General features: G+C 49.2%; 1 protein-coding gene across 3 annotated transcripts in view; it reads left to right on the plus strand.

Moving 5' to 3' along the window:
- The window catches only part of FGF13 (fibroblast growth factor 13), a 209,341-nt gene that overhangs the window by 98,750 nt on the left and 86,042 nt on the right, over positions 1 to 24,549 (plus strand). For 2 of the 3 annotated variants that reach the window (XM_053990294.1, XM_053990295.1), the window contains exon 2: positions 19,249 to 19,416. The exons of the other annotated variant lie outside the window; for it this stretch is intronic. In XM_053990294.1, the coding sequence (XP_053846269.1) occupies positions 19,249 to 19,416 (168 nt within the window). The remainder of the gene's footprint in view (positions 1 to 19,248; positions 19,417 to 24,549) is intronic. 3 annotated transcript variants of the gene reach the window in all.

Consider the following 24,549-nt stretch of genomic DNA (forward strand, 5'->3'; position numbering starts at 1 on the left):
AAGACTTAAAAAACAAAACCAGAGGGAGGCAGAATCTTGGGCTGGAGACTTTGCTGTTCTGTAGAAAAGCTTCACTTTGAATGGTTTCGTTCTTGTGTCGAGTGTTTTCTCCCACTTACATCCTTTCTGACAACGCCTTTGTCAGATGCAGAGAGCACGAATGAAAGGAGAATAACCGAAATGATGAAGAGATGTCAAGAGTGCCAAGGACGGCAGTAAAAGTTTGCAGGTACTAATTTCACTCAGATGTGAGAGAACTGAAGACTAAGGAAGGAGCTAGTGGGTGCAGGGCTGGTGCTGCCTGCAGTGGTGCCAGGCCTCATCTCCAGGGACGTGCCCATGCCCAGGGGAGGAGGCTGGCAGAGCCCTCGGGTGGGCAGGAGGCAGCAGCAGGAGGGGCTGGGGCTGGCAGGGCAGCTCCTGGGCAGGGTGAGGGCACATGGAGCTGGGCCTGGCAGTCCGAAGGAATGGACAGTCCCCAGACCCTGAAGGGAACTTGTGCTGTTCTGCCCTCCTCCCGTGGCTGCTGAGGGGGGGTTCAAAGCAGGACCAAGCTCCCATCTCGTGGGCACTGCCAGTCAGCTGCTGAACAATAACTCCCTGCCAGTGCCAGCCCAGATCCTCCCCAGGAGCTGCATCAGTTCCCACAGCTCTCACGTCTTGCTCTTAATAATCCATTTGCTCCTGTAATTGCTTTGCAGAGCTCTCGTGGCATCCAGGGAGTGCATCTTGAGCACAGACCTGAGCACCTGAGCTGCACCCGGGCTGGCTGGGGAGAGGTACCAACACCTGCCTTTCACCTGGCTGGTCAAACGGTGCAGAAAGCAGAATGCAAATGGGAACCAGACTGCCCCTCTGTTCCTGCTGTGCAGGGGCAAGCTGGTTGTGTCTTATTAATACTCTAGTGATCTCTGTTTCAATGATGAAATTGTTGGAAGATGACAAGGAGTAGATCTGCCCCTGTCCCTGTCCCCTGTCCCCAGCACAGCAGCACTGCAGGCTGGCTGCCTTCACAGCAGATGGGGCTGAACTCCTCCAGAGAAAACATCCAGAGGGGCCAGACACGCTGCTCTCAGCTCTGACATCCTCAGCCTGCCATAGATGCCGAGCCTGCTTCGCCCAACGTGATTATCTCTCCCTCTGTCAAGGAGGCAGATGCCTCAGCTAGGAAACATCATCCCCAGCCTGTCAGCTGGATTCTATAAATGGAAATAGGTCTGTAAAAGCCAAAAATTATATTTAGTTGCAGCTATGGGTGGGAGGAAAAAAGAAGAAGAAAAATAATAAATAAAGGCCGAACCCTTCAGAAATGGAACAAAGGGAGAACAAAGCACTTAGGCTGGCCCTAATCATCTGCAAATGCTCATGCAGTCATTAAATGTAGACTGCACAGATAAGTTACTCTTCTGTCACTCCTTTTATCTCTACCTGAAGCATTCACTTGCCAGTCAGGTTTCTGTGTACAAGCCATAAATATTCAGCTTTTTCTGGAATAGTTTTTACCCAGTGTTTGCTTGTTTTCATCTAAGCTCTCCACATGCCAGCAGCAGAACAATAAAATGCTGTGAGCTGGTGGTGTGCATTTAGGTGAATTAGCCTTGGATAGCCTGCAAGAGCCTTATCTGACCAGGTCTTAATAGCCCTGTGAGGAAGAGTGAGCCAAAACCAAAACTAAAATCTGGCTGGTTTAGGTATGAAGGAGGTGTGCACGTCCTGCAGTCGGTGCTGGGGACAGCTCCCGTGTGCTGTGCCCTGGGACTGGGTGGGTGGCCAGCAGGGATGGGCTCTGTGCTCAGCTGTGTGAGCTGGGAGTGCTGAGTGAGCAGCTCCTCTGCCTCTTCTGGGCCCACTCAGGAGAACTGGGGTTTGCATTTTACTGCTCTTTCACTGACAGCAGCCTTGGGCTGCCCAGAAACCGTGGGCTTGCCTGGTTATTGCAGCTTGAGAGAAAAAGCGTTCTTTTGAGTTTTTACTTCTCTAGAAACCGACAAAATTGTTCTTGGGCAACTCCCACTCCCCGTTTTGTTGTTGGCTGAGTGTCTTCATGGGAAATAAATGGGAAAAATGGCCATTTTGTAGTGCAGTTTTGTGCAGTGCTGTAGGAGTGTGGGCACAGCAGTCTGCCTGCAGTGTGAGCCTCAGGGGCACAGCAAGGTGACAGAAACGCTCAGAATGTTCCCTTGACTTTGTGCTGGAGCATCTGTGTTGGATCCCTGGGAGGGGGGAGGTTGTGCAGCCCTTTGTGCTGGTCAGCTGCACCTTTTGTGAGAGACAGGTGTGCTTGCACAGGGCTCTGAGATCAGGCTGAAGTGCTGCTGATCTCCTGGGGCTGTGCAGAGCCAGCCAGAGCCGGGCATGGGGCAGCTTTGCTTTGCTTTGCTTTGCTTGGCTTTGCTTTTGTTTGGTTTGCTTTGGTTTTGTTTGGTTTGATTTGGTTTGGTTTGGTTTGCTTTGCTTTGGTTTTGTTTGGTTTGGTTTGCTTTGGTTTGGTTTGGTTTTGTTTGGTTTGGTTTTGTTTGGTTTGGTTTGGTTTGGTTTGGTTTTGTTTGGTTTGGTTTGGTTTGGTTTGGTTTGGTTTGGTTTGCTTTGGTTTTGTTTGGTTTGGTTTGCTTTGCTTTGCTTTGCTTTGCTTTGCTTTTGTTTTGTTTGGTTTGGTTTGCTTTGGTTTGCTTTGGTTTTGTTTGGTTTGCTTTGCTTTGCTTTTGTTTTGTTTGGTTTGGTTTGCTTTGCTTTGCTTTGCTTTGCTTAGCTTTGCTTTGCTTTGGTTTTGTTTGGTTTTGTTTGGTTTGGTTTGGTTTGGTTTGGTTTGGTTTGGTTTGGTTTGCTTTGCTTTGCTTTGCTTTGCTTTGCTTTTGTTTTGTTTGGTTTGGTTTGCTTTGCTTTGCTTTGCTTTGCTTAGCTTTGCTTTGCTTTGGTTTTGTTTGGTTTTGTTTGGTTTGGTTTGGTTTGGTTTGGTTTGGTTTGGTTTGGTTTGCTTTGCTTTGCTTTGCTTTGCTTTGGTTTTGTTTGGTTTGGTTTTGTTTGCTTTGCTTTGCTTTGTTTTGTTTGGTTTGATTTGCTTTGCTTTGCTTTGCTTTGCTTTGTCCCCGTTGCTCACACGGCCAGGGGCGTGGGGGCACTTTGCAGCAGAGGGCCCTTGGGTGTGTGTTACCTGCACAGGGCACACCTGTGCCAGGGCACAGAGCAGAGCAGGGCCACGCCCGTGGCCGTGGCACAGGTCACTGAAGGCCATGGCAAGCAGCCTGGGAGTGCCCATGGAGAAATTCCTGCAGAAGTTGACTCTGCAGTGCTTCACTGAAGATGTGTGCCGTTATCCTGCCACAGCTTCATTGGAAAATATTGGTGTGTTTGTTTTCTGCTCCCTCCTTCCTACCCCCAGCATTGCCTGGCCTTCAGTGGAATTTGGGTGCTGTTCATTACTGCAGTTCCCTACCCAAAGGCTGTCATTTTTATTTATTTTAGTATTCTAATTTAGCATCAGAAAGAAAACAACCTTTGACCAAAAAGAATTAGAGGCAATAACTTTTTCAGAGAACTAAACCTTTTAAAACTATTTTTTTTTACTCAGTTTAGTTTCATGGGTGCACAATTTCTATTACATGTAGGCCAACTGGATTGCAACAGCTGTAAAAAAAATATGTATTTTAAGCCTTTAATGTGTTATTTATGATTGCATTATAGTTACAATAATTCACTTACAGGGCTATTGTGATAACAGCAGCTTGTCTGAAAAATGGGAATTTGCAGTATGAAATAGTTAATTAACAATAAGAGAATAAATGGAGAAGGTGCATTTGGATTGGCAGCACTAAGAGAGTACCAGGCAGTCTCTGTATGGGCCTGAGCAGCACAGAAAATGAGGAAGCCTGATGGAGGCAGGAAAAGTCTTACCTGCTGTAGGAACTTAGAAATTAGTCTGGTGCCTGCAAATCTCATCTGCCTTAACAGAATTGTTGGAAAACTTGTTGGACTTTGCAGACCTGATTTGGAGAGAATTGCAGTGGTGAAATAAAATGGGATCTGTTACTGTGCAAAGACCAGTGGAGAACTCAATCCTGCACGGGACTTGCTGGGGAGTATCAGAATACATTTGCCAGATGCAAGATAATGTCAAGTAAATATTTAAAGCTGTGATGGCAGCACAGCGTGTTGGGGCATAATGAAAGGCACTGAAAGGGAGCTCAGGCAGCTCATCTCGGGCGAGGGGAGCAGTGCTGCAGCCTGACACCGAGGTGCAGCGCTCACCTCACAGGTAACACCCGGGGCAGGCAAGCTCTGGTGGCTGCTGAGAAGCGGTGGAGTCGCTCTGGTGGGCTGGAAATACCTCACCACCTATTCCCTGCTGCCAGCATCAGTTTACTGTGGCTTTGCAGCTGTGGTGCTTTTGTGCTGTCACTTTTCTGCAGGGATCCTGTGGTGTGAAGGAGTTTTGGCCAGCTTTGGGTGCAGCTGTGCTGTCAGAGTGCAGCCAGGGTGTAGATGGACACTGCTGAGCACACCTGGGCTCTGCAGAGAGCCTGTTCACATTTTTGCCGTCAGAATCTTCTGTGGAACTTTTATTACTTCCCCTCTAGTCTTCTGACCGTTTCATTTTTTCTGGGTATTGAGTGATGCACATAAAATCAGAGTGGTTTTGGTTGAAAGAAACCTTAAAGGTCACCTTGTCCCACCCTGCCAGGGCAGGGACACCTTCCCTTAGCCCAGGTTACTGCTGTCCAACCTGGCCTTGGGCACTTCCAGGGATCCAGGGGCAGCCACAGCTTCTCATACAGTGATGGAATCATTGAGGTTGGAAAAGACCTCCAGGACCATGGAGTCCCAGCAGCTGTGGCCCATCACCACCCTGTTGGGTAGCCCAGATCACTGAGTGTCATGCCCAGTTGCTTCTTGAACACCTCCAAGGACAGTGACCCCACCACCAACGTGGGCAGCCCCTTCCAATTCCTCACCACCCTTCCAGGGAAGAAATTCTTCCTGGTGTCCAGGCTGGGGACAATGTGGGTTGTTCCTGCGTTTCTGGCCAGCCTGAGCTTTGGCCTCTTTCTGCCTAAAACTTCAGTGAAATTCCCATTATTCTCAGCTCCCGGAGAATAACCAGGTGAGGTAGAGCATGCATACGGCCTGTGAGCAGCACAGTTTATGTTGTGTTCACCCAGAGCCCTTCCAGGCCACTGCCCACAGCGGGGCACTTTGTCTAGACATGATGTGAAGCTAAAGCTGTTAGTCAGAATCCATTAATATGTGATATGCAAAGCATTCCTGGAGAGAAGCTTCGGCGCTGAAATGTCAGATGTGGCCAAGGGAAGCTCCCTTCTGTTCTCTCACCTGATGGGAGAGGAAGGTTCTGCTGGGCAGGGGCAAGGTGTGAGCCCCAGCACAGGAGCAGCCTGACCCGGCACGGCGGCAGGGTGAGCCCAGCCCGTGCCAGCCCTCAGCTGAGACACAACAATTGCAGCAATAACTGCAGCCAGAGCATGGGCAGGGGCGTTTAATGTCCGTGAGAGTGACAGTGAGTCATCTCTGCTCGCTGTGGTTAGCAGCCTGGAGATCCACAGGCAGTGGGGACAGCCTCCATCCCACATCTGCATGACAGCTGAGGACAAGCAGAGCTCAGAGCACTGCTGCCTCCCTCCCTGAGAGGGCTTCTCGGGGCTGACCAAGAGCGCTGGCACAGGTAGGACGTTCTGGGGGTGGGATGGCACACCTGGCCTCTGCAGCTTTTATCCCCTTCTCCATAGCCTGGGGGCAAGCAGGTGCATGCAATAGCAAGCACAGAACTCTGTCAGTTGTGTATCTGTTGTGAAATTAATAGATAAAGCCAGACTAAAATTCTAATAAAATTTTATGAAATGCTCTTTAGAATTTCAGTTCAGGAGCAGAGTGCCTGGGCAGAATAGAAGTTACAGATTAGTAAATTCAAAGGTAAGAGGAAAGGTGGGTTTGTTTGCAACCTGCAAAGACCTCGTTCCCTAAAGGAATTCTTTTGAGAAGCTGTTAAAAATTCATTTGTAGTTTTCCTGCAGTCACTTCAGGTACAAGTGGGGTTGTGGGGGCAAGTATTAGAAATAGTGTGAGTGCTTCTGTGGCGTGCAGGGGCAGTGGAAGGACTCTGGCACTGGTGAACAGTGCAAGTGGTGCTGAGAGCACAGATTGCAAACTGGAGCTGTCCACAGCAGTGCAGGGCTCAGGAACGGGGGTTTACAGGCCCTGTGCACTCCAGCACTTGTTTTGACAGCTGTTGGGGCCAAATATTCAGCTGCTGCAAATTGCTCTGAAGCTTTTCTTGATATTTTTTTGTTTAACTGGAGTTGGTGTGAATCCACACGTTTCAGACATCTACAGCAGCAGCGTCCTTCCAATGTTTTAAAGGTTTTTAATCAACTTTCAGAATTAATGGTTTAATTTCTTTGGGGGGATGTAGAGTCCCAGTAGGCATAAATACAGTAATGACAGAAAATAGGGACTTTTCTCTGATATGGATGATTCCAAAGCAGTACAAAAGCGAGTGTGGTATCCCAAGGCAGCTCCCCAACTACAGTATGCAGCATGCAATGTCCTTAGTTTGAGCAGAGTGGCTTTTTCTTGTAGTAGAATAAAGACCACTTACTACCTCCTCAAATCCAGAAGCTAATTTATAGCTCCGTGTTGAAACAATGTCTTTTTGCTAAGACACACATTTGTCTTTGCTAACTTTGATAGACTGTTGTAAGCTAGAGGACTGCAGCATTTGCTTCATGCACTGGAATGTGAAATGTGATGATTTTTTTCTTAGATCTCTGCTGTGCTTGCTGCCTTGGGTTGTTTTTTATGTCATTTACGGTGCTGAACATCAATGCGAGCATATTATGCAATGTAGTATAAAAATACACAAAGGCAATAAACTCCACTGTTATTTCTGCTCTAACAGAACAACCTCATTTGATCGTTTTGCCTTTTGATTTCTGGAGAAGTTAATTCCAAATAGTGTACTGGATCTGGAGTGTTTGTGTGCATGTTTGAGGAGCAGGAGGAGCTCCTGGTGCAGGGCTCCAGGTGTCTCCCATGGCTGGCAGTGGGTGGTGGCTGTGAGGCTCAGAGGGTGGCAGCCACCCAGGCATGGAGGTCACCTGTACAAACATCTGAATTTCATGCCAGGTTGTGTGGAAATGTGTGCTGGATGGTAAAAGATCTGCATTTCATTTCTGTACTGTGACCTTGTCACCGTGTCCTTCCCCTCGGTGACAACGTGTCAGTCAGGAGTGACTGCCCAACACGCTGGCCTTGGCTGGGCTGTTTGAGCAGACCAGTGATGTGCTGGGCCACAGTCACCCAGCTGAGCTATTTATGGTTTGACTGAGCACAGCCTTGGGTTTTAGCTCTTTTCTGCAAACCCGTAGCACTGAAATCCCTCTGGGATCGGGCTGCGGAGTGCCAGCGCCGCGGAGTCCAGGTGTGAGCACAGCCACCTCCGTGCCCACAGCCATCACTGCCAGGTGCTCTGAGCTGCACCGTGGCAGCTCCCTGGTCCCCCGTGTCACCCCGGTCCCCCGTGTCCCCTGGTCCCCCTCCCTGCCCGGGCACCTCACGGTGACCCGGGCGCGGTGCTGGGCAGGGGTGGCCGGAGCAGCGAGGCACAGGAGCTGCTGCCAGCTCTGCAGACACAGCCTGGCTGGGGGTCCCCAGCGGGGTGTGCCCCTGGGCTGGCTTGGCTGCTTCCTTCTGTGCCCCTGGGCTGGCTTGGCTGCTTCCTCCTGTGCCCCAGGGCCGGCTTGGCTGCTTCCTTCTGTGCCCCTGGGCTGGCTTGGCTGCTTCCTTCTGTGCCCCTGGGCTGGCTTGGCTGCTTCCTTCTGTGCCCCTGGGCTGGCTTGGCTGCTTCCTTCTGTGCCCCTGGGCTGGCTTGGCTGCTTCTTTCTGTGCCCCTGGGCTGGCTTGGCTGCTTCCTTCTGTGCCCCTGGGACAGCGTGGCTGCTTCCTTCTGTGCCCCTGGCCCGGCTTGGCTGCTTCCTTCTGTGCTCCTGGGCCAGCTTGGCTGCTTCCTTCTGTACATCTGGACCAGCTTGGCTGCTTCCTTCTGTGCCCCTGGACCAGCGTGGCTGCTTCCTTCTGTGCCCCTGGCCCGGCTTGGCTGCTTCCTCCTGCAGGGCCCAGCAGGTCCTGCTCCCCTCTGCCCAGCTGCAGGCAGGAGAGCTGCCAGGACGTCCCCCTGGCAGAGGCTGGAGCCGGTGGCTTTGTGCTCAAGGTGCAGGTAGCTGCAGTTTCTGCTGCCAGCTGCTGTCTGTTGTCACAGCTGGGCAGTGAAGTCCTCCCTGCTCGTGGCAGCCGGGCTGCTGCACCTTGGCTGCTCCCAGCCCTGCCTGCTGTGCTGACCTGCTGCTCACTCCCCTCTCGCCCTGCACTCAGAGCATCTAGCAGCTGTCTCAAGGAACTGAAAGCCACCACTTGCAGTAAAATGATAATGTCATTTTAGCTACGCTGTGTGAAAGTGATTGTAATTCTGGTGTGCCTAGGCTGCCAGCACAGAGCAGAGATGCCGGGCAGTGTGTGGGAGCACCGTGGCAGCGCACAAAAGAAAGTTGTAGGGAAGCTGAGAAGGATCTCAGTATACAGAACATCTACTTGGACTCTACAAGTGATCATTAGGGTGGGCAGTAACAGGAAAACAGGCTGTTTAGTCTTCTGCTAATTTGTCTTGTTGCTGACTGAATTGATGAGCAGTGAAAGGAGAACCCCTTCTCTGTATACGCAGCGTGTTGTACTCAGTGTTACTACGCTGAGTAACAGCGATGACAGAATTGCACACGGCTTTCTGCAGAGTCTGAAAGGCTTTAGGTAAGTGTAGAGAGGGGAAAAACGTTTTCAAGTACACTTTCTAAAACTGTGTCAAGTGCAGGCTTCTGAAATGCAGTCCATTTATTTCAGGGAAGGGGGAATGGGCTGCTGTGGGTGTTGTTCCGCAGTCGATGGGTGTTCAAGTGGATATAATAACTCTGCATGGGCCAGATGGGGGGAAAAGAGAGCTGGCTGGTTGTTGGAGGTGGATTATTCAGTCACAACGTTGGCAGCTGGGCTGGGGAAGGCTGCTCCAGCAGCGGCTGCTGCAGTAGGTAGCACACAGGGAACAGAAGTGCCAGGGTAGGCAGAGCCTTCTCCTGGTGGTGTGAATGACTCTGCTGAGCATACAGCTGAGTAGGATGTTTCAGGATGGTGTAACTTGCTGGGTACATTTTTGGGGTGTGCATCGAGTGATTTGTGCAAAATCACCTGTGGTGGGAATTCAATATAACTAAAGCTTAGTCTAAGGGAGCAATGTGAGAAACCATTGCAGCCTTTCATTTGGCTGTTTAACAGTTGAACTGGTTTGTGTACGTGTGTTTGTATCTAGGGACCCTAGCTGCATAAGCCTAATCTTTAACCTGTTAAAAATAATTTCCAACCTTAAAATGAAGAGTAATGTTAATTTCAGGTTAAATTGTCCTTTTTTTTTTTTTTTTTTTTTTTTCTCTGAAAGGACTTCTCTGCTGTTCAGCCTCTGTGTGCATAGCTCTTTGGGTGGGGTGCTGAAGCAGAGCAGGGTCCAGGGTTCTGCTGCTTCCCAGGGTTGTGAGAACACTCTCTGCACCTGTCCATGGCACACCCAGGCTTTTGGCTTCTGCTGATGAGTTTTCTGTGCTTCGCTTTGAAAAATTTCCTCTGAGGCCATTTCTCTGAACAGCTCTTCCTCTAATGAGAGTGAATTTTAAAGCACTCGATTTCTTGCATCCTTTCTTTTGTTAATCCTCAGTAAATGGGGCAAATAACTGGGAGGTGTCACCTGTCCTTTTATGAATGGTGCTTCTGTTCTTGTCTGCTTCTTCCAAGAGAAATGCCCAAGAGCTGCAACTTTCAGTGCCAGCCTCTGAGCAGACTTCCAGGCTGGAGCTCATCTCCTGCTCCCCAGAGGCAGCACTCAGACTTCCAGACTTCCAGGAGGGATGCAGTCTATTCTTTGATGATTTTGTTGCCATTTTCAGGCTACTTTTCCTTGTTTTGCTCTTCCTGGAAGATTCTGATTTTTTTTCAGTTCTTTGTGTTTTTGTTGGCTTGATTTTTTTTTTTCCTTCCCAACACTAGGGAAGTTTGTCTCTTTTTGTAGCCCAGCTGTTGACAATAATGCTCTATAAATAGGAAGAAAAAAGGCACCTATCTCTACTTCCCTTATAATTTGAAACTATTCTCCTAGCTCCAAATAGGGCTACGTTAATAATTAAATTCTCATTAAAGTTATGATGCACAAGAGTATTCTGATATTTCATAAGCAGCAAACTAAAGCTGTCCAAAGCTCTCAGATCTGCTAGCTTCCCACTCATCCCGGGCCTTTCTAGCAGGTCTCCTGGCACCTTCTCATCTGCATGCCTGATTTTCACCACACTCCAAGGATGTTCTCTTAGAGACAGCGACGTTCTTTGCTTTTTCTCCCAAACTTTGTCAGTGAAGACCGTAAGTTCACTGTTGTGACACAAATTGTCACAGTGATGTTTAAATTTACTGTGAGCTGGTCAGAGTGGGTTTTCTGGCAGACAGGGGTGGGTGAGGCTCATATTTCCATCTGGAGTTGCTGTCCATCTCCCCCTGTGTTCCATGGTGCTCCTGTCCTGTGTGGTTGGAGCAGAAAGAGAAATGTCTGCTCCAGCAGCTGCTGTGGCAGCCACAGCTTTATCCTAAGGGCCAAATCCTTGGTGGCTGTGCAGTTTGGGTGGTTTATCTTCTGCAGCTGGCCAAGCAGGTCCTGCTGCCCAGTGCCCTCCCTTGAGCCAGCCCCGGTGCCATGCAGTGTCCCCAGTTCCACACTGCTGTGCTCCCAGTGCTCCCAGTGCCTGTTGCTTCCCAAGCTCACGCTCCACAAAAAGGAATAGCACCCTGTGAGTTACTGTCTCGTCTGCTGTGCTGCATGCCCCAGCCCACCTGTTTGGAAAGCAGCCAGCTTGCATTTGTTTTAGCAGATGGGAAAAGCAGGAAAGCACTCAGAACAGGCCGAGAAGAAATGTTCGTTAATTCATTCGTTCATTCATTTGTTCATTCATTCATTCATTCATTCATTCATCCATTCCTTCATTCATCCATTCTTTCATTCAGGGGCAAGCACAGCAAAGCAGTGAGCTGAGCTGTAGAGCTCAAATGAGAGTGGGCACGTGTGGCATAGCAAACCCACAGCTGCTGATGGCTGGGAAGGGAAAGCTGCTGGGTCTGCACCATGGGCTGCTCCTTAGTAAACTGGGGCTGTTCCTTGGCCCCTGGTGAGCTGGAGCCTGGCTCTGTCCCTCACAGCTCGGGTGCAGGAGGTGACAGCCCTGCCTGCCAAGTGCAGCTCTCCCAAACCCAGCTCCCACAGTCACACAGCTGTTCAGGGAGGAAGAGACTCAGGCCGTGGAGCCCGGCCACTTCCCCAGCACTGCCACAGTTCCTAGCTGCTCACACAGCACTGCCGAGTTCACCTCAGGTGCCACATCTGCACTTCACATCCCCGCAATCCCTCGGGGCTGTGGTCCCACCGTGTCGCTGGGCAGCTGATGGCACTGCCCAGCAGCCCTTCTGCTGTTTCCTAACTCCAGCCCAAACCTCCACGGAAGCAGCGCTCTGCTGGTGACGCCAGCCTTGGGACGAGGCACTGACCTGCTGGCTCTGCTGCTCCTTCCCTTACTGCTCCCTGCAGGGCTGGAGCACAGCACCCCTTGGGCTCCTGATCCTTTATCCTTGGACTCGCTGCAGCTGCATCGCTGCCCACCTGCACAGTCAGCAAATCCCCAGTGAATATCAGAGCGGGGCTGCACAGGATAGAAGCTCTCTCCAGGCAGGAGCTCAAGGCTGCAGGTGTCCCCGAGGAGTGGCTCCCGTGTGCACGTGGCCCTGCAGCGCTGTCCCTGCACGGGGGCACAGCGAGCTCCTGGTTCAGCTGCAGCCCTGCACAGCCCGGCCGGGGCTGGCTGCTGGCTCAGGGCCCTGGGGCAGCTGGGGGATCAGGCTCTCTGCAGAAATCCTGCTGCCACCTGCACAGGGGAAAGAGGAGATGCATTCTGAGCGGCATTTAGCAACAAAGTTTTGATGTCGTACGTCTTTGTCTTTATTATCCACGAGGATCTAAGTGCAGCCTTATCTGGGCTAGTCTTTGCAGAGGATAACAGCCTGTTACTGCTAGCTGTTAATCCAATTACTCTTTTAGGTCAAGGGGGAGTGTTCTGTGCAAATATTTTTGGAAGATCTGAAAAAAATTATTCTATGTGTTGGCCCAAAGAGAGCATATTTCAGAATTTTTCAGCAGATCAAAAGGTTAAGAAATTTTTACATATGTTGGAGGAAACATGGTGGAAAGAGCTGTCAGCTTTCAATTTTGATCACAAGGCAGTCACTTATTAACTATAAAGATATTTCACAATGGAAAGTAGTTTCAAATCAGAAAATAAATCACTATCTAAAATCATCAGAGAAATTCTTTGATGTAAGAATGAAGATGGAGCTGTGCAAACCTTAAGAATTAATCCAGCAATGAAATGTTTTGCCTAAAGTAGGTGTCAGCCATATCATTTTGGCTCACTTGGTTCCTGGTTCTCCAGTAAGGATTTCATCAGGTGTCTCAGCAGGGACTGTGCAGGAGCTGTGAGTGATCCCCCTGAAGCAGGGAGCAGCTCTGTCCTGGGCAGGAGAAGCCCAGCTGCGTGGGAGCTGCAGCAGCCTCCAGTGGGGTTTGTGCACTGTGACATTCCCATTCTCTGGACAGAGAGACACAGTTCTGTCTCTCAGGATTTCCTGGAGAAGCACTGAGAGAAGAAGAGAAAACAATCTTTCTCTCTGCCCCTTTGTTTCCCCATGTGGAATGTGGTGTGGAGATTGTTCACCTGCAGGGATTGCTGGGCTGGATTCTGGTGAAGGTTGTGTGGGGTCAGTGCCCAGTGGGGTCCAGCTGTGCTGGGCTCTCAGCAGAGTCACAGTTTGAGTTAGTTAGAGAGGTGAGTAAGAAGTGAGTATGTAGAATGGGATAGTATCTCTTTAAATAGTATATTAATGGAATATAGTTTTAATAGAGCTGTCCTTCAGCCTCCTGATCTGGAGCAGACACCAGCATTTCTTCCCTGAGCTGGGGTTCACCGCAGGTTCCTGTGCACTGGTGGTGCAGGGTGGCACTGGGTGGTGACCCTGACCTGATGGTGCAGGGGTGCCACTGGTGGGCCATGGTGACCCTGCCCAGGCCATGCTGACCCTGCCCTGGCCATGCTGACCCTGCCCTGCTGGGCATGGTGACCCTGCCCAGGCCATGGTGACCCTCCACAGACCATGGTGACCCTGCCCTGGCCATGGTGACCCTGCCCAGGCCACGGTGACCCTGCCCTGGTGGGCATGGTGACCCTCCAGCTGTGCAGGGCTTGGCCAAGCCCTGGGGTCAGGACTGGGACATTCCACTCCTCATGCAGACCGTGCAAGGGGGATTTCTGTTTGCTGCCCAAGGAATGAGCCCCCCAGGTCGGTTCAGGAGCTGGCAGGAATCTTTGGGGTGCTTGTGCTGCAGGCGTTGATCAGTTTGGGGCTGTTGGGGTGCTGCTGGGGCCACGGACACACGCGGGATCTGTGTGGGATGGAAGTGTTGGTGCCCAGGCTGCAGCTGCCTGTGGAAGTGTTGGTGACTCTCTGCCTCACACAGCAGTCACAGCAGCAGCTGGGACCTTGCCCTGACCACAGGAAGCATTCCTTAGACATCACTGGTGAATTTTAAATATTCCTGTGATAGTGTGCCACAAGTAGGAGGTTACCCTCCCTGTCCCACCAGACACAGAAGGGCACTCACAGCCAGACCCTGTTGAATCCCTAAAACCTCCAGTTCCAATAACTGGCTGCAGTCTAATTGAGATCAGCAGCTTGAGAACTCACTAGTTCAAGTACTAAAAGCCCTCTGCTGGGCAAGGGGATTGCTTCCCTGAGTGTCTGAGATCTTGGAGACACTTACTGCCCATCTCAAAATCATGCTCTATTCATGCATGCCATAAAGCTGTCCTTTAATATCAGGTCAGAACTAAGCACAGGAAATAGTTGCCATAGAGGAAATTCACAGAACTGGTTTGAGAACAAAAGAGCCAGCGCTGTTCCTGTGAGAGTGAAGGAGCTGGGCTGTCCCTGGCAGCCCTCCCTGTCACAGACCCCATCCAGCAGCAGCTTCCAGATGTAATGAGAGCTCATTCTGAGCCTACTTTTAATTCTGGAAAATCATCTAAAGAAATTTGTGTCTTTCACAAGGTATTTTTGCTGGTTTGTTTCTTTCAGTTTGAAATAAGCTGGTGTGGTGCCTGGGTTTGGGGGTGTACTGGGGAGGAAGGAGTGGTGCAAAATGAGGGACTCCAGAAATGGCTTGCTGTGAATAAAAATTAGAGAATTGGCTGCTTGTGCTTCCTGTAATATCTGTCTTCATTGTGAAAACTGCAAGTCAGAGTCAACCAGACTTCGAAGTTGGGAGCACACAGCTGCAAGCTGAAAATAAGATTTCTGGGTGATGCAGAAGTGCCAGGGCTGTTTGGTAAGAATACTTCATCAAGATTTTGGCAAAGCTTAATGTGAAATGGTTTGGATAGACTGTGTTGTCCTTGAGAGGATCTGAGTGTTTTACAGCCCCAGAATAGATTTTTTTTTTCAATTAACTTGTAAGTATTGTTGTGCTCTGAGTTCATTACATTGTGCAGGTGGCTGACAAAAAAATCACACCTTCAACTGGAAGAAACTAGGAGGGAAACAAAACAGTGCTGAAAAGAAGCAAAGAGAATTTTTACTGCCCGTAGACCTGAGAGATTTTTCATCAGCTGTCTCAACTAGGAAAAATACAGCAAAATACCCAACTTTCCTGCCCTTCCCTGTCCTACACGCAGTCACTTGAAACAAGTTATTTTAGAGAGGTTTTTTTTTAGACTTGTGCCTGTAAGGAGCTGAAAGCAACTCGATAGCCCAATGTTTTCCCCTAAAAGGAAAAAAAGGAATAATTCCTGCATAGCTCTAAACAGCCCCAGGGCCTGGGTAACCTCATTTGTGACCTTTATTGCCTTTGTGTGGGTGAGGGAGGTGCTCAGGGAGCATCGCTGGTCTGTGTCCTGGAGGTGGCACTGGGGGGGTGACACTGAGGAGGTGGCACTGGGGAGGTGACACTGGGGGGGTGACAGTGACACTGGGGAGGTGACACTGGGGAGGTGACACTGGGGAGGTGACACTGGGGGGGTGACAGTGACACTGGGGAGGTGACACTGGGGAGCATTGGCTGCTGCTCTCATTATTCCAAAAAATCGTGCTGAGGGAATGGGTTTTTTTCCTGCCCTGTGCCAAGGAGAAGGGATTTCCTTCACTTTGGGGACGCAGGATTTCAGAGGTGCTCTAATGCTCTCTGTGGCTTGAACGCCTCGTGTGTAGAGACACGACTCCAGCCCTTCCAAAATGCCAGCAAAATGAATTTGTTGCAAGTGTAAGCATCCTGGGAACTGAGGAAAGTTAATGTTTCAGGTAATGACCTGAAAGGTTCATTCAAGGAGTGGATGGATCCATGGAAGTATAATTTTTTTTTGTTTAAATTGTGCCATAGACACAAGAACAATAGTCCAACGGGAGCAGGAGGATTTGCTTTGCCTGGATTTTATTTACCCTATGGTTGCTATAGCCTGTAGCTAGCAGAGCAGAAGCCTCTCTATGTAAAACCAGGGGGAAAGATACTTCCTAACAGCTTTATTAAACTCTGGATTACATCAAAGATTATTCAGCTGGAACCCGAGCCAAGGCCTATGGACAGGGTTGATGTTATGGTTTCTGGCAATTCTGGATGGGACTGAAATGCAGTTGGACATAAAAGAAAGACACAAACCAGCAGACTGTTTAGCTGGTGTGTTTATATAAAGTAAACATGTTTGAATTTATCTTGAAAAACATCCTGGTGCCAGCAGCCATCCTAAAGATTGCTTTCTCTCAGTAAAGCTTACAGGAAGAAGAATTTTTTTTTCCCTACTGGCTTGTTGACAGCAAGTTTTTATTAATGTAATTATTATTATTTTATTTGAGCTAAAGAATGTGCTACAGGGTGATATTTAGCAAGCTGAATGTTTTGATTAGGAAACATAATAGTTACTGCAGTTATTTTATATTCACTGCTAAGCAAATTCCTCTCAGTTGCTGTGGGTTTGGTCTCCATCAAATTGTAGGGGAAGAAAAAAGGATTCATTTTCTTAAAGCTATGTAGGATTCATTTTCTTAAAGTTATTTATCACTTTCATCTGAGAATATACAAGTTCTTTAGCAGTCAGTTAATGACCTGTGTCCATGACACTCTCAGTCCTGTGGGAAGATGGGAGTGTAGAGCTCCAGTGTGTCCTACCCCTGAGGATGGGGAGTGCATCAGGATGGAAGGGAAGAGGGAAGAGCAGCTGAAATACAACAGCAGAGACAGAGGTGGATGGTGGAGGCTGGCAGCACGGTGCCACACGTGCCTTCAGGAAGGTGCCAGGCAAGGGCAGCTGTGCCCAGAGGGGTCAGTTCTGTGTGACTGAGGGCAGCAGCAGTGCTGGGCTGGGGCTGTGGCTCCGGGCTCCCTTCTGAGCTCGGGCTGGCTCCGGTGCTGCCCAGGCTCTGTGCCCTGCACGGGGCTGTCACAGAGCCAGGCACTGCAGGCAGAGGCTGCACTGGGCAAGCAGCTGAGTGCAAACCCTGTCCTCTGCTCCTCAGTTAATCACTGCTGCAGACCTCGGTGACTTCCCAAAAACGTGTGGTTCCTCTCCTGCTCTGGTGTGCATGTGATTCTTTCCTAAGTGTGGGTTTTCTCCCACTGGCAAACCCATAGCAGATGCCTGGTGATACTTCTCCCTTTTCCAAAGTGCTGCTTCACAGTTCTTTGATAATGATCTTCTCATGGTTGTGCACTGGTGATCTTCAGTCATCAGAAACGGCTGCCACCAGGTTTTTAAAGCTTTCTGCACTAGATTCCATGTGGTTGGAGCCTGGTTGGTTGGTTTGTGGGGCCCACGCTGGAGGTCCTGCAGCTGTGATGTCAGTGGCTCCACGAGGGTGTCTGGCTGTCATCAGAGCAGGAAAAGGACGCAGCAGGGACAGGGGCTGTTCCTCATCCTGCAGTAAATTCTCAGCCTGACCTGAGGCCGTTCATCATGGCAGGGAAAGGCTGAGCAGTTCCTTCAGAGCACGGACACCAGTTCAGCTACCCCTGCATCATTCCAGCCCAGGGCTGCGTGGGTCCGTGCTCCTTGGGGTGTGCTCCAGGTGTGAGGACAAGGCTGCCCCCAGAGCCAGCACTCACTGCCTGTCACCTGCTGGCCTGCTGTGCTTTTGCTGGCTCTGCGGTGTTGGTCACCCGCTGAAGGTGTGGGTCCTGCTGGGCTGTGTGCACATTTCAGTGGATCTGTGCAGGTGGGGATGGGGTGTGTAGGGGACTGGTGAAGGGCTGGTTGTGTCTTCTGCTCCTCAGCTTGCCTGAGATGGCACAGGGGCCTGCATAAGGATCAGGCAGCTGTTGGCCAGCAGGTGACAGGTGGGATCCGTCCTTGCTGCTGGATTGCAGGTGCTGCGTGCTCTGAGCTTCCATAACCAAGAGTTTTGAGGACTGACCCTTCAGGCCCTCTTGGTCCTTGGCTTATCTTGGGTGTTGGCTCCTGGTAATTGCTGCCAGCAGTAACTGGGGCTCTCAGTGTGTTCCTGAGCACAGCCTAGCCCTCCACCAGCCAGAGGGACACTGGCACTGCTCAGGTGTGATGAAATGGCAGCCCTGACCTGTGCTCCACTGACCTGCTGCTGCTTTTTGAACACTTGTGCTTTCCTACTTGATCATGCATCCCTTTTAATAGAGATTATAGAGACTCACACTTTATAGAGATTATTAGTGTGTATTGCTGGTGCTGGGTGTAGTCTAATGGAGCAACAACAGCCAAGGTTGCTCTGGAGGGTTAATGAGGTCCTGAGAGAAGGTGAGTGCCCACTGTGAACAGAACAACTGTCAAGTTGAATTTATCACCCACATATGACTCCTGCCAGAGAAAAAATCCAGTGCTTGAGAATGCACTGGGGTAATATTTGTTTGAGGGGGTCCATGGTTAAATCTGATGGTTTTTAAGATGTCCATGTGTTGGCAGATATTTAGGAAGCAGTTAAATTGTTAGAATTAATGGACAACAGTTTGAGAACCAAATAAATTTACCTAGTGCATGCTAGTGCATGTTTTAGACTAGCCTGTCAGTAGTTACTTCTCTCATTACTGAAATTCTTGGATTTTTTTTTTTAATTTTTGTTTTTTTCACATAGGGTTGGGGAATGCAAGTTTGGTTTTGGGTATGGTTTTATATCTCTGTTACACTATAAATAACAATTGGTGGTTGGAGGCTGTCTTGTGAAAAAGCAGCAAATTTTTGTTCATGTGAGATGATCTGTGCCTAAAGCTGTGAGCTGAGGAATCTCACTATCTCTGTTATTAATGCTTCATTTTTTAGATAGTGGAAAAGTGTTTCAATTCATTCTGGTAATGTAATACGTTGAGGTAGCTGGAACTTTCTTTATGCTATATATTTTATCTTTTGTCATTTAATAGCCTGACCCCATTCAGAAACATTTCAGACTGCGTATCCTTTATGTTATTAATGGCAGTATTGATTTATAAGATCAGCTTTCAGATCTACTTGCTGTTGTACAAGAAAGCCATCAGAAGGATTCATGTGCTTTCTCTTTGTACATCTGCACGTCTGTGCAGTGAAAGTGATGGTGCAGTCAAATGTCACAGGCTTAGCCCTGCTCTGAGGAAGGGGCTGTAATTCCATACCCTGATAAAGGCGTGTCCTTGTGCTTTGGGGAGCAGGTACCTGCAGGTGTGCAGGGATTGCTCCCTGGGGTCAGGGCAGTGTGGCCAGGCCCTAACAGCACGTTTGGTTTGCTTTTCTCCCGATCTGCATGCAGAAGGGATAGCGGTGCTGGGGGGGAATAAAGCAGATGTAGGAGGGAGCTGTGCTGCTTCTCAGAGCGGGGTGTTCTTCTGCTGTTTATCAAAGCTGCATGAAACGGGATGAAGTGTTGAGCTTTGTGAGAAGCATTGTTTATAAATGTATTTTCCCACCCTTCTACCACCATGACTAAGATATTTACACTTTAAAGTTTATTTTCCTTCCTATGAACCTTTCTTCCCCTCTGTCCTTCCCCACCCTGACGTTATGTAGCTGATGTGATTCTCGGGATTGCTTTCCTCGGGCTCTAACCGGAGTTCATTTTGTTATGTGGTGACCACAGTTATGGATGACGCTCCCCCTGGCACTCAGGAGTACATTATGTTACGGCAAGATTCCATCCAATCTGCGGAATTAAAGAAAAAAGAGTCCCCTTTTCGTGCTAAGTGTCACGAAATCTTCTGCTGCCCACTGAAGCAAGTGCACCTCAAAGAGAACACAGAGCCGGAAGGTTTGTGGCACTTCGGGTCCATGTTCTGTTTGTTTGGTTTCTTTCTCCATGTGTGTCCCCGGGTGTGCTGTGTGTCCCCAGCCTGTGTGGGGGCGGGAGCCGTGTCCCTTTGCTTGCCTGTCAGTGTCTGGTGCTCCCACAGGACACTGCAACCTGAGCCACTCACGGGATCATTCCAGGACACAAGTGACGCTGCTTTTCTCAAATAAAGTTTGTTTGTTTCAGTTCTCACCATTACACACTGCCCTTTTTTTTTGGCTGCCAAAAGCTGCTTGCTACTCAAACGGCATCAGTTCCCAGGCGGTTCTTTGCAGTAATTCCTGAGGCTGCACTCTGCTCCAGGTCTGGCACTCAGGCTCAGATTCGGCTTGTCCCCAGCACCTCGCTTCTGCACAGTGCTAGAGAATGCTCATGGCAGCTGTTCTGGGGTGAAGCAGGATGGAGTTTGTATGTGATGCACGCCTGGTTGCATTTTGGGAAATGGAATGCATGCACAGCAGAAAAAACAAAAAGTAGATTGTTTTCCTTTTCAGATGAAGCACAGGTATGGTCTCTCCTCATGCTGGGTTTGCTGATATGAAATTGCCAATGAGGTATATCTCGTTTGTCTAGTGTGCATAAGATGAAGCTATTATAAATTTTATTTTTTAATACTTTCTCTTATTGTTTCATATGTGTTTTGCATTACTGCTTCATATTCCACGTGGTAAGCCTTGTACTTTTTGCATAAGCTCCAGTATCTGCCAAGACAAATAATGCTACTGCTGGTAGAAGTGTTTTAAGATGAAATATTCAGGGCTGGATTTTGCCACAATCGAGTCTGCAGGAACAGCAGAGTGAGCAGGTTGGAGTTCTTATTACAAATCACTTGCATTTTTCTCTCTAAAATGATGGGCATCAGTTCCTGAGCTGTCACTGTTAGCCCAAAATATTTCAGTCAATTGCTTTCTTCTGTTACATTCTCCAAATTTTGCATGACTGTTCTTTGTACCACCTCTGGGAGATTTGTGTCTTTTAAAATAAAAGTATTTTTTTTAAATAGCATTTATCATCTCACCAGAAACACTGACTCTGACACACATTCTGGTTTAAGCCTCGGGGAGAGGTTTTGTGTTGCAGTGATGATGTTAAAAGTTAAAGTCGGGGTTTGAAGGAAGTCCAATTGTCCTCTCAGTTCTGGGGCTGACTTGATAGAAGTTGTGATTTCATGACTCAGTAAAGATGAAGGACAGGTGAATCCTGTAGCACTCCTCTGGCTTAGCAGACGTCATGGATCTCTTGCCAGGGCTTGCGTTGTTCATGAGTAAATCCGGAGCCCAGAACTGTTCCTGACAGGCTCCTCTAGGAAGGTGATGGCAGCTGAGCCTCTGCAGGTGCTGAGCACGGCTGCGTGGTGAGCAGGAAGATTCCACAGCCACGAGGCATGAGAGAAGGCTGGGCCCTACACCTGCCCTCCCTGGCACGCTGCGCGACTCCTCCGTGTGCTGGGGAGCTCCAGCAGAAGCCTGTGCTTGTTTCAGTGGAGCCTGCACTGGGAGCTGGATCCTGCAGAAGACTACTCTTAGCTGTGCTGGTCATTTCAGTGGAGGAATCGCCAGCTCACACCCCGTGGCCTGTCCAAGAGGAGCAAGGAAAGCAGAGCCGTGCTGGGCCTTTTCTCTCCAGAGCCCCCGCGGGACACGGTTCGGTTCAGCCTTGGGGAATTCGGGATCTGTGGGAAAGGCTGGCACAGTGCAGGCTCTGAGGGAAGCATCAGTGTGGCCCTGGTGCTCCCTGGAAGCCAAGAGTTGTTCTTCTTGGGTTCTCCACGAATCTGCAGCGTGGCTCCAGCAGCAGCTGTGTCACCCCCTCCTCCATGGCATACGGCACTGGTGTTCCTTCCCAGGGAAAACCTTTGGCTCTGAGAGGAAGGCTTGCCATCTTCTCCTGCCATCTTCTGTTGTCGTGCACAGGGGTGAATGTCTCCTCCTTGTGTGTCCCTCCTCCTCTCCTCCAGGACAGGCACAAGAAGCCATGGCCACACTGGCTTGTCCTGTGACCACCTGAGGGGGTGGGAATTCAGAGGGGTGACGCTCTTTGTTGGTGTGATTTCTGTGTGTGTTTCTCTGAAAGATGTTGTCTCTAGCACGGGAGGGAGAACATCTGATCAGGAATCCTTTTAGCCTCTGCTGTAGCTCAGGTTGCCTGGGCTGCATTTATCTTTTTCTTCAGAATCAGTGAATTGCTTGGAAAGTGGTATTAGACCCACTGAAAGATGTGTGCCATCCTCAGTGGTTTGTTGGCATGAAGCTTGAAAAATTTTGGTTGTGAGGTGATCTGAACTGTGCTTTCCATGCAAACCCTGCCACAGTCCATCGAAGTTAATGCAGTGGCTGAAACAAGTCCTAGCAGAAATCCCTTCCAGTGTGAGCCCTGCAGTTAGCAGCTCAGTTGTGCTGTTAGGATAAAGGAAAAGGAATGTTTAAACTTGTTACTATGACATCAATTACACATTTTTGAAGGTACTGGGAAGTATGACAACTGGGAAGCTGTTAGCAAAGTTCTCCAAGTAAAATGTCATAATGGAAGTTTTATGGAAAATTGCAGACTTGGAAGACTCCACAGGGAGTACAAAAATGCACCTTTTCAATCTGCTGAATAATGGCATGGGAACTCAGAGTAAAGCCTGCATGTTTCTAACTTTGCAACTCTCTTGTTTAGATGATGGATTTCTCTGCACCTTTTAACCACTTTCATACAGGGGTAGTGCCTGGGGAGCCTCATTTATCACTTCAGGATTCAGACTCCCTAGGCAGGTAGGATGACACCGGGTAAAAGATTTTCCAGGCTTTTGGTAGGGGTGTTTGGGGAGTGTTCTGCTATTTGCTGAGAGGTTTAAATGCCATGTCACGCTGGTGTCTGAGCCTGGTGGTCCATCAGTTCTCATCTCTTGGGCCTGTTTCTAAGAGCAAAAGTGGGAATGAGAAAATGAGATCCATGTTTCCTAAATTCATCTGCCTTGGTTTCCTGGTCTTTTCCCCACACCTCCTTGCCTGCTTACAGCATCACCTTACTCACCACACCCACGTGCCCCAAATGCACCTCAGGAAAGCAGGTCCAGGGCAGTTCTTTGGTACCAGCCTGGAGGACACAGAGCGGGTCCTTGGCCCAGCAGCTGCAGCCAGCGGTGGGAGAGGGAGGAAGGAGAACAGTCGGGCATCACAACGATGAGCTCTGCCCAAACCTGGGAGTTGCCAGCTGGGCCCCGTGCCAGCAGGGGATGCTGCCAGCCTGGGCTGCAGCTCAGGAGGGGTGCTGCCCTCCCTGAGGCTCTGGAAACCCGGGGCTGTGGTAAGAGCTGAACTGCTGCTTCGTTCTGCATCCTCCCAGCTGTGTTTGCTCAAAGTCATCGCACAGTTTGCAGTGTCGTGGGTCTCTGAAAGGCAGTAAAACAAGCACAGCTGACATCCTTACCTGCATGCTACTCCTGTGGGCATTGGGCATTGTTTACAATTGCATCCACGCAGCAGCAAAACACAGAGTGATTTTGTGTCTTCCCTCAAGGCAGGAGTACACTGCTAGCAGGAGAAGGGCCATCTGAAGTACATTTTGCAGCTATTTGTTCTCTTAAATAGTTTAAACATAAGCTGCTGCTGCTATCTGTATAAAACATGGTTACATAAAAAGGAGTCAGCTCCTGGAAAACTAATTTGAGTTGTATTATTACATCCAGGGAAGGGAATAAAATGAGAGAAATGTTTTTTAAAAGCACCCATTGGTTAGTCACAGTCACACAGTCGAGAGTCTTGGACACTCGCCCATAGTTCTGTTTTCATGTGGGATTTTTTTTTTTTTGCCTTTTTCTATTTTTTTTTTTTTTTTTTTTGGGTAACATTTAGTCTCCCTCCAGGCATACATAACCTTTTTACACAGAGAAGCAGACAAGCATGGCAAAATACGTATTGGGGATGGGGAGAGGGAAATCTGGGATAGCAGCTGGTAACGAGGAAAGGCAGCTTTCCTCAACCAACAGGAAATCTGATTAGATAGAAAATGTTAAGGATGCTAATGTGGAACAAGCAGCTTTGTGGTTGCCCTTGACAATGGCTTGTTACCTTCATGCCCAGCAGTGGAGTGAGTGGCAGAGCCAGTCCTGGGGTGAGGCAGAGGGAGGATGGTGAAGCACACGGCGTGGAGGCTGCGTCTTCACCTGCTCTGCACTGGCACTTGTGCCACCAGCAGAAATGTGGAGCCTTTATGCTGCAACACAGAATGTCCCTTGGTGCTCCGAGCATCGTGCCACCACTGAGAGCACTGTCACTTGGCACTCTAATTATATCCTTTCCTTCCAGACTAAATCAGCCCTATTAGCCCTGCACGCTCATTTCGTTATGTTAATGCATGTGTATTCCTGCATTTTAGAGCAGAAAAGGAAAGAAGAAGGGGGAGGAGAACTGTGTTTGAAATCAGAGAATTGTGAGAGGTTTTTGAACTTTACATATTGTTCAGAACTAAAAATGACTTGGAGTCATTTTAAAGCCTTTAAGCACGAGATTAACTTTAAACACGAGTGCTCCCAGCAGAGTCACGGGGGTTGGGAGGTATTTAATGAGCTCACCTGAGCACAGGCTGGGCCTGACTCAGGTTCGGGCTCAGCCAGTGCAAATCCAGAGTAATTCCACCAAAATCCAAGATTTACTCAATATTTACTTGTCTGCAAATGAGATCAGAGCCCCCTCATATGGTTTAGTTGATTTCTTTTCTTACTCCCTCAGCAGTTGATGTGGCCCTTATTGCCACAGTGGCTCATGACTGAACGTGCAAATCATCACAGGAGTCCTGAGCAGCAGAGGAATTTAATGTTTCCCCTTATAAAGAGGGAAGAGAAGGCTCATCATCATCATCATCATCATCATCACTTGGACATCCATCAGGAGCAGTAGCAGTAACACTGCTGAATCACCTGAGCTCTAGGTACTGAACTGTGACCTTTGGAGGGGTCTGGGGAGATCCTTCTCACTGTGTGGGCACACAACATCTCAGTCCAGGAAACAGCCTGCAGACCTGGGTCTGTTTGCCAGACTCAGGTCTAAGAATAATGTGGCTGGAGGAAATGAAGATAAAATGTCAGTAATACAGGAGGCTGATAGTGAA

The sequence above is a fragment of the Vidua macroura genome, chromosome 14 (assembly GCF_024509145.1).
Source record: "Vidua macroura isolate BioBank_ID:100142 chromosome 14, ASM2450914v1, whole genome shotgun sequence".
Lineage (NCBI taxonomy): Eukaryota > Metazoa > Chordata > Aves > Passeriformes > Viduidae > Vidua > Vidua macroura.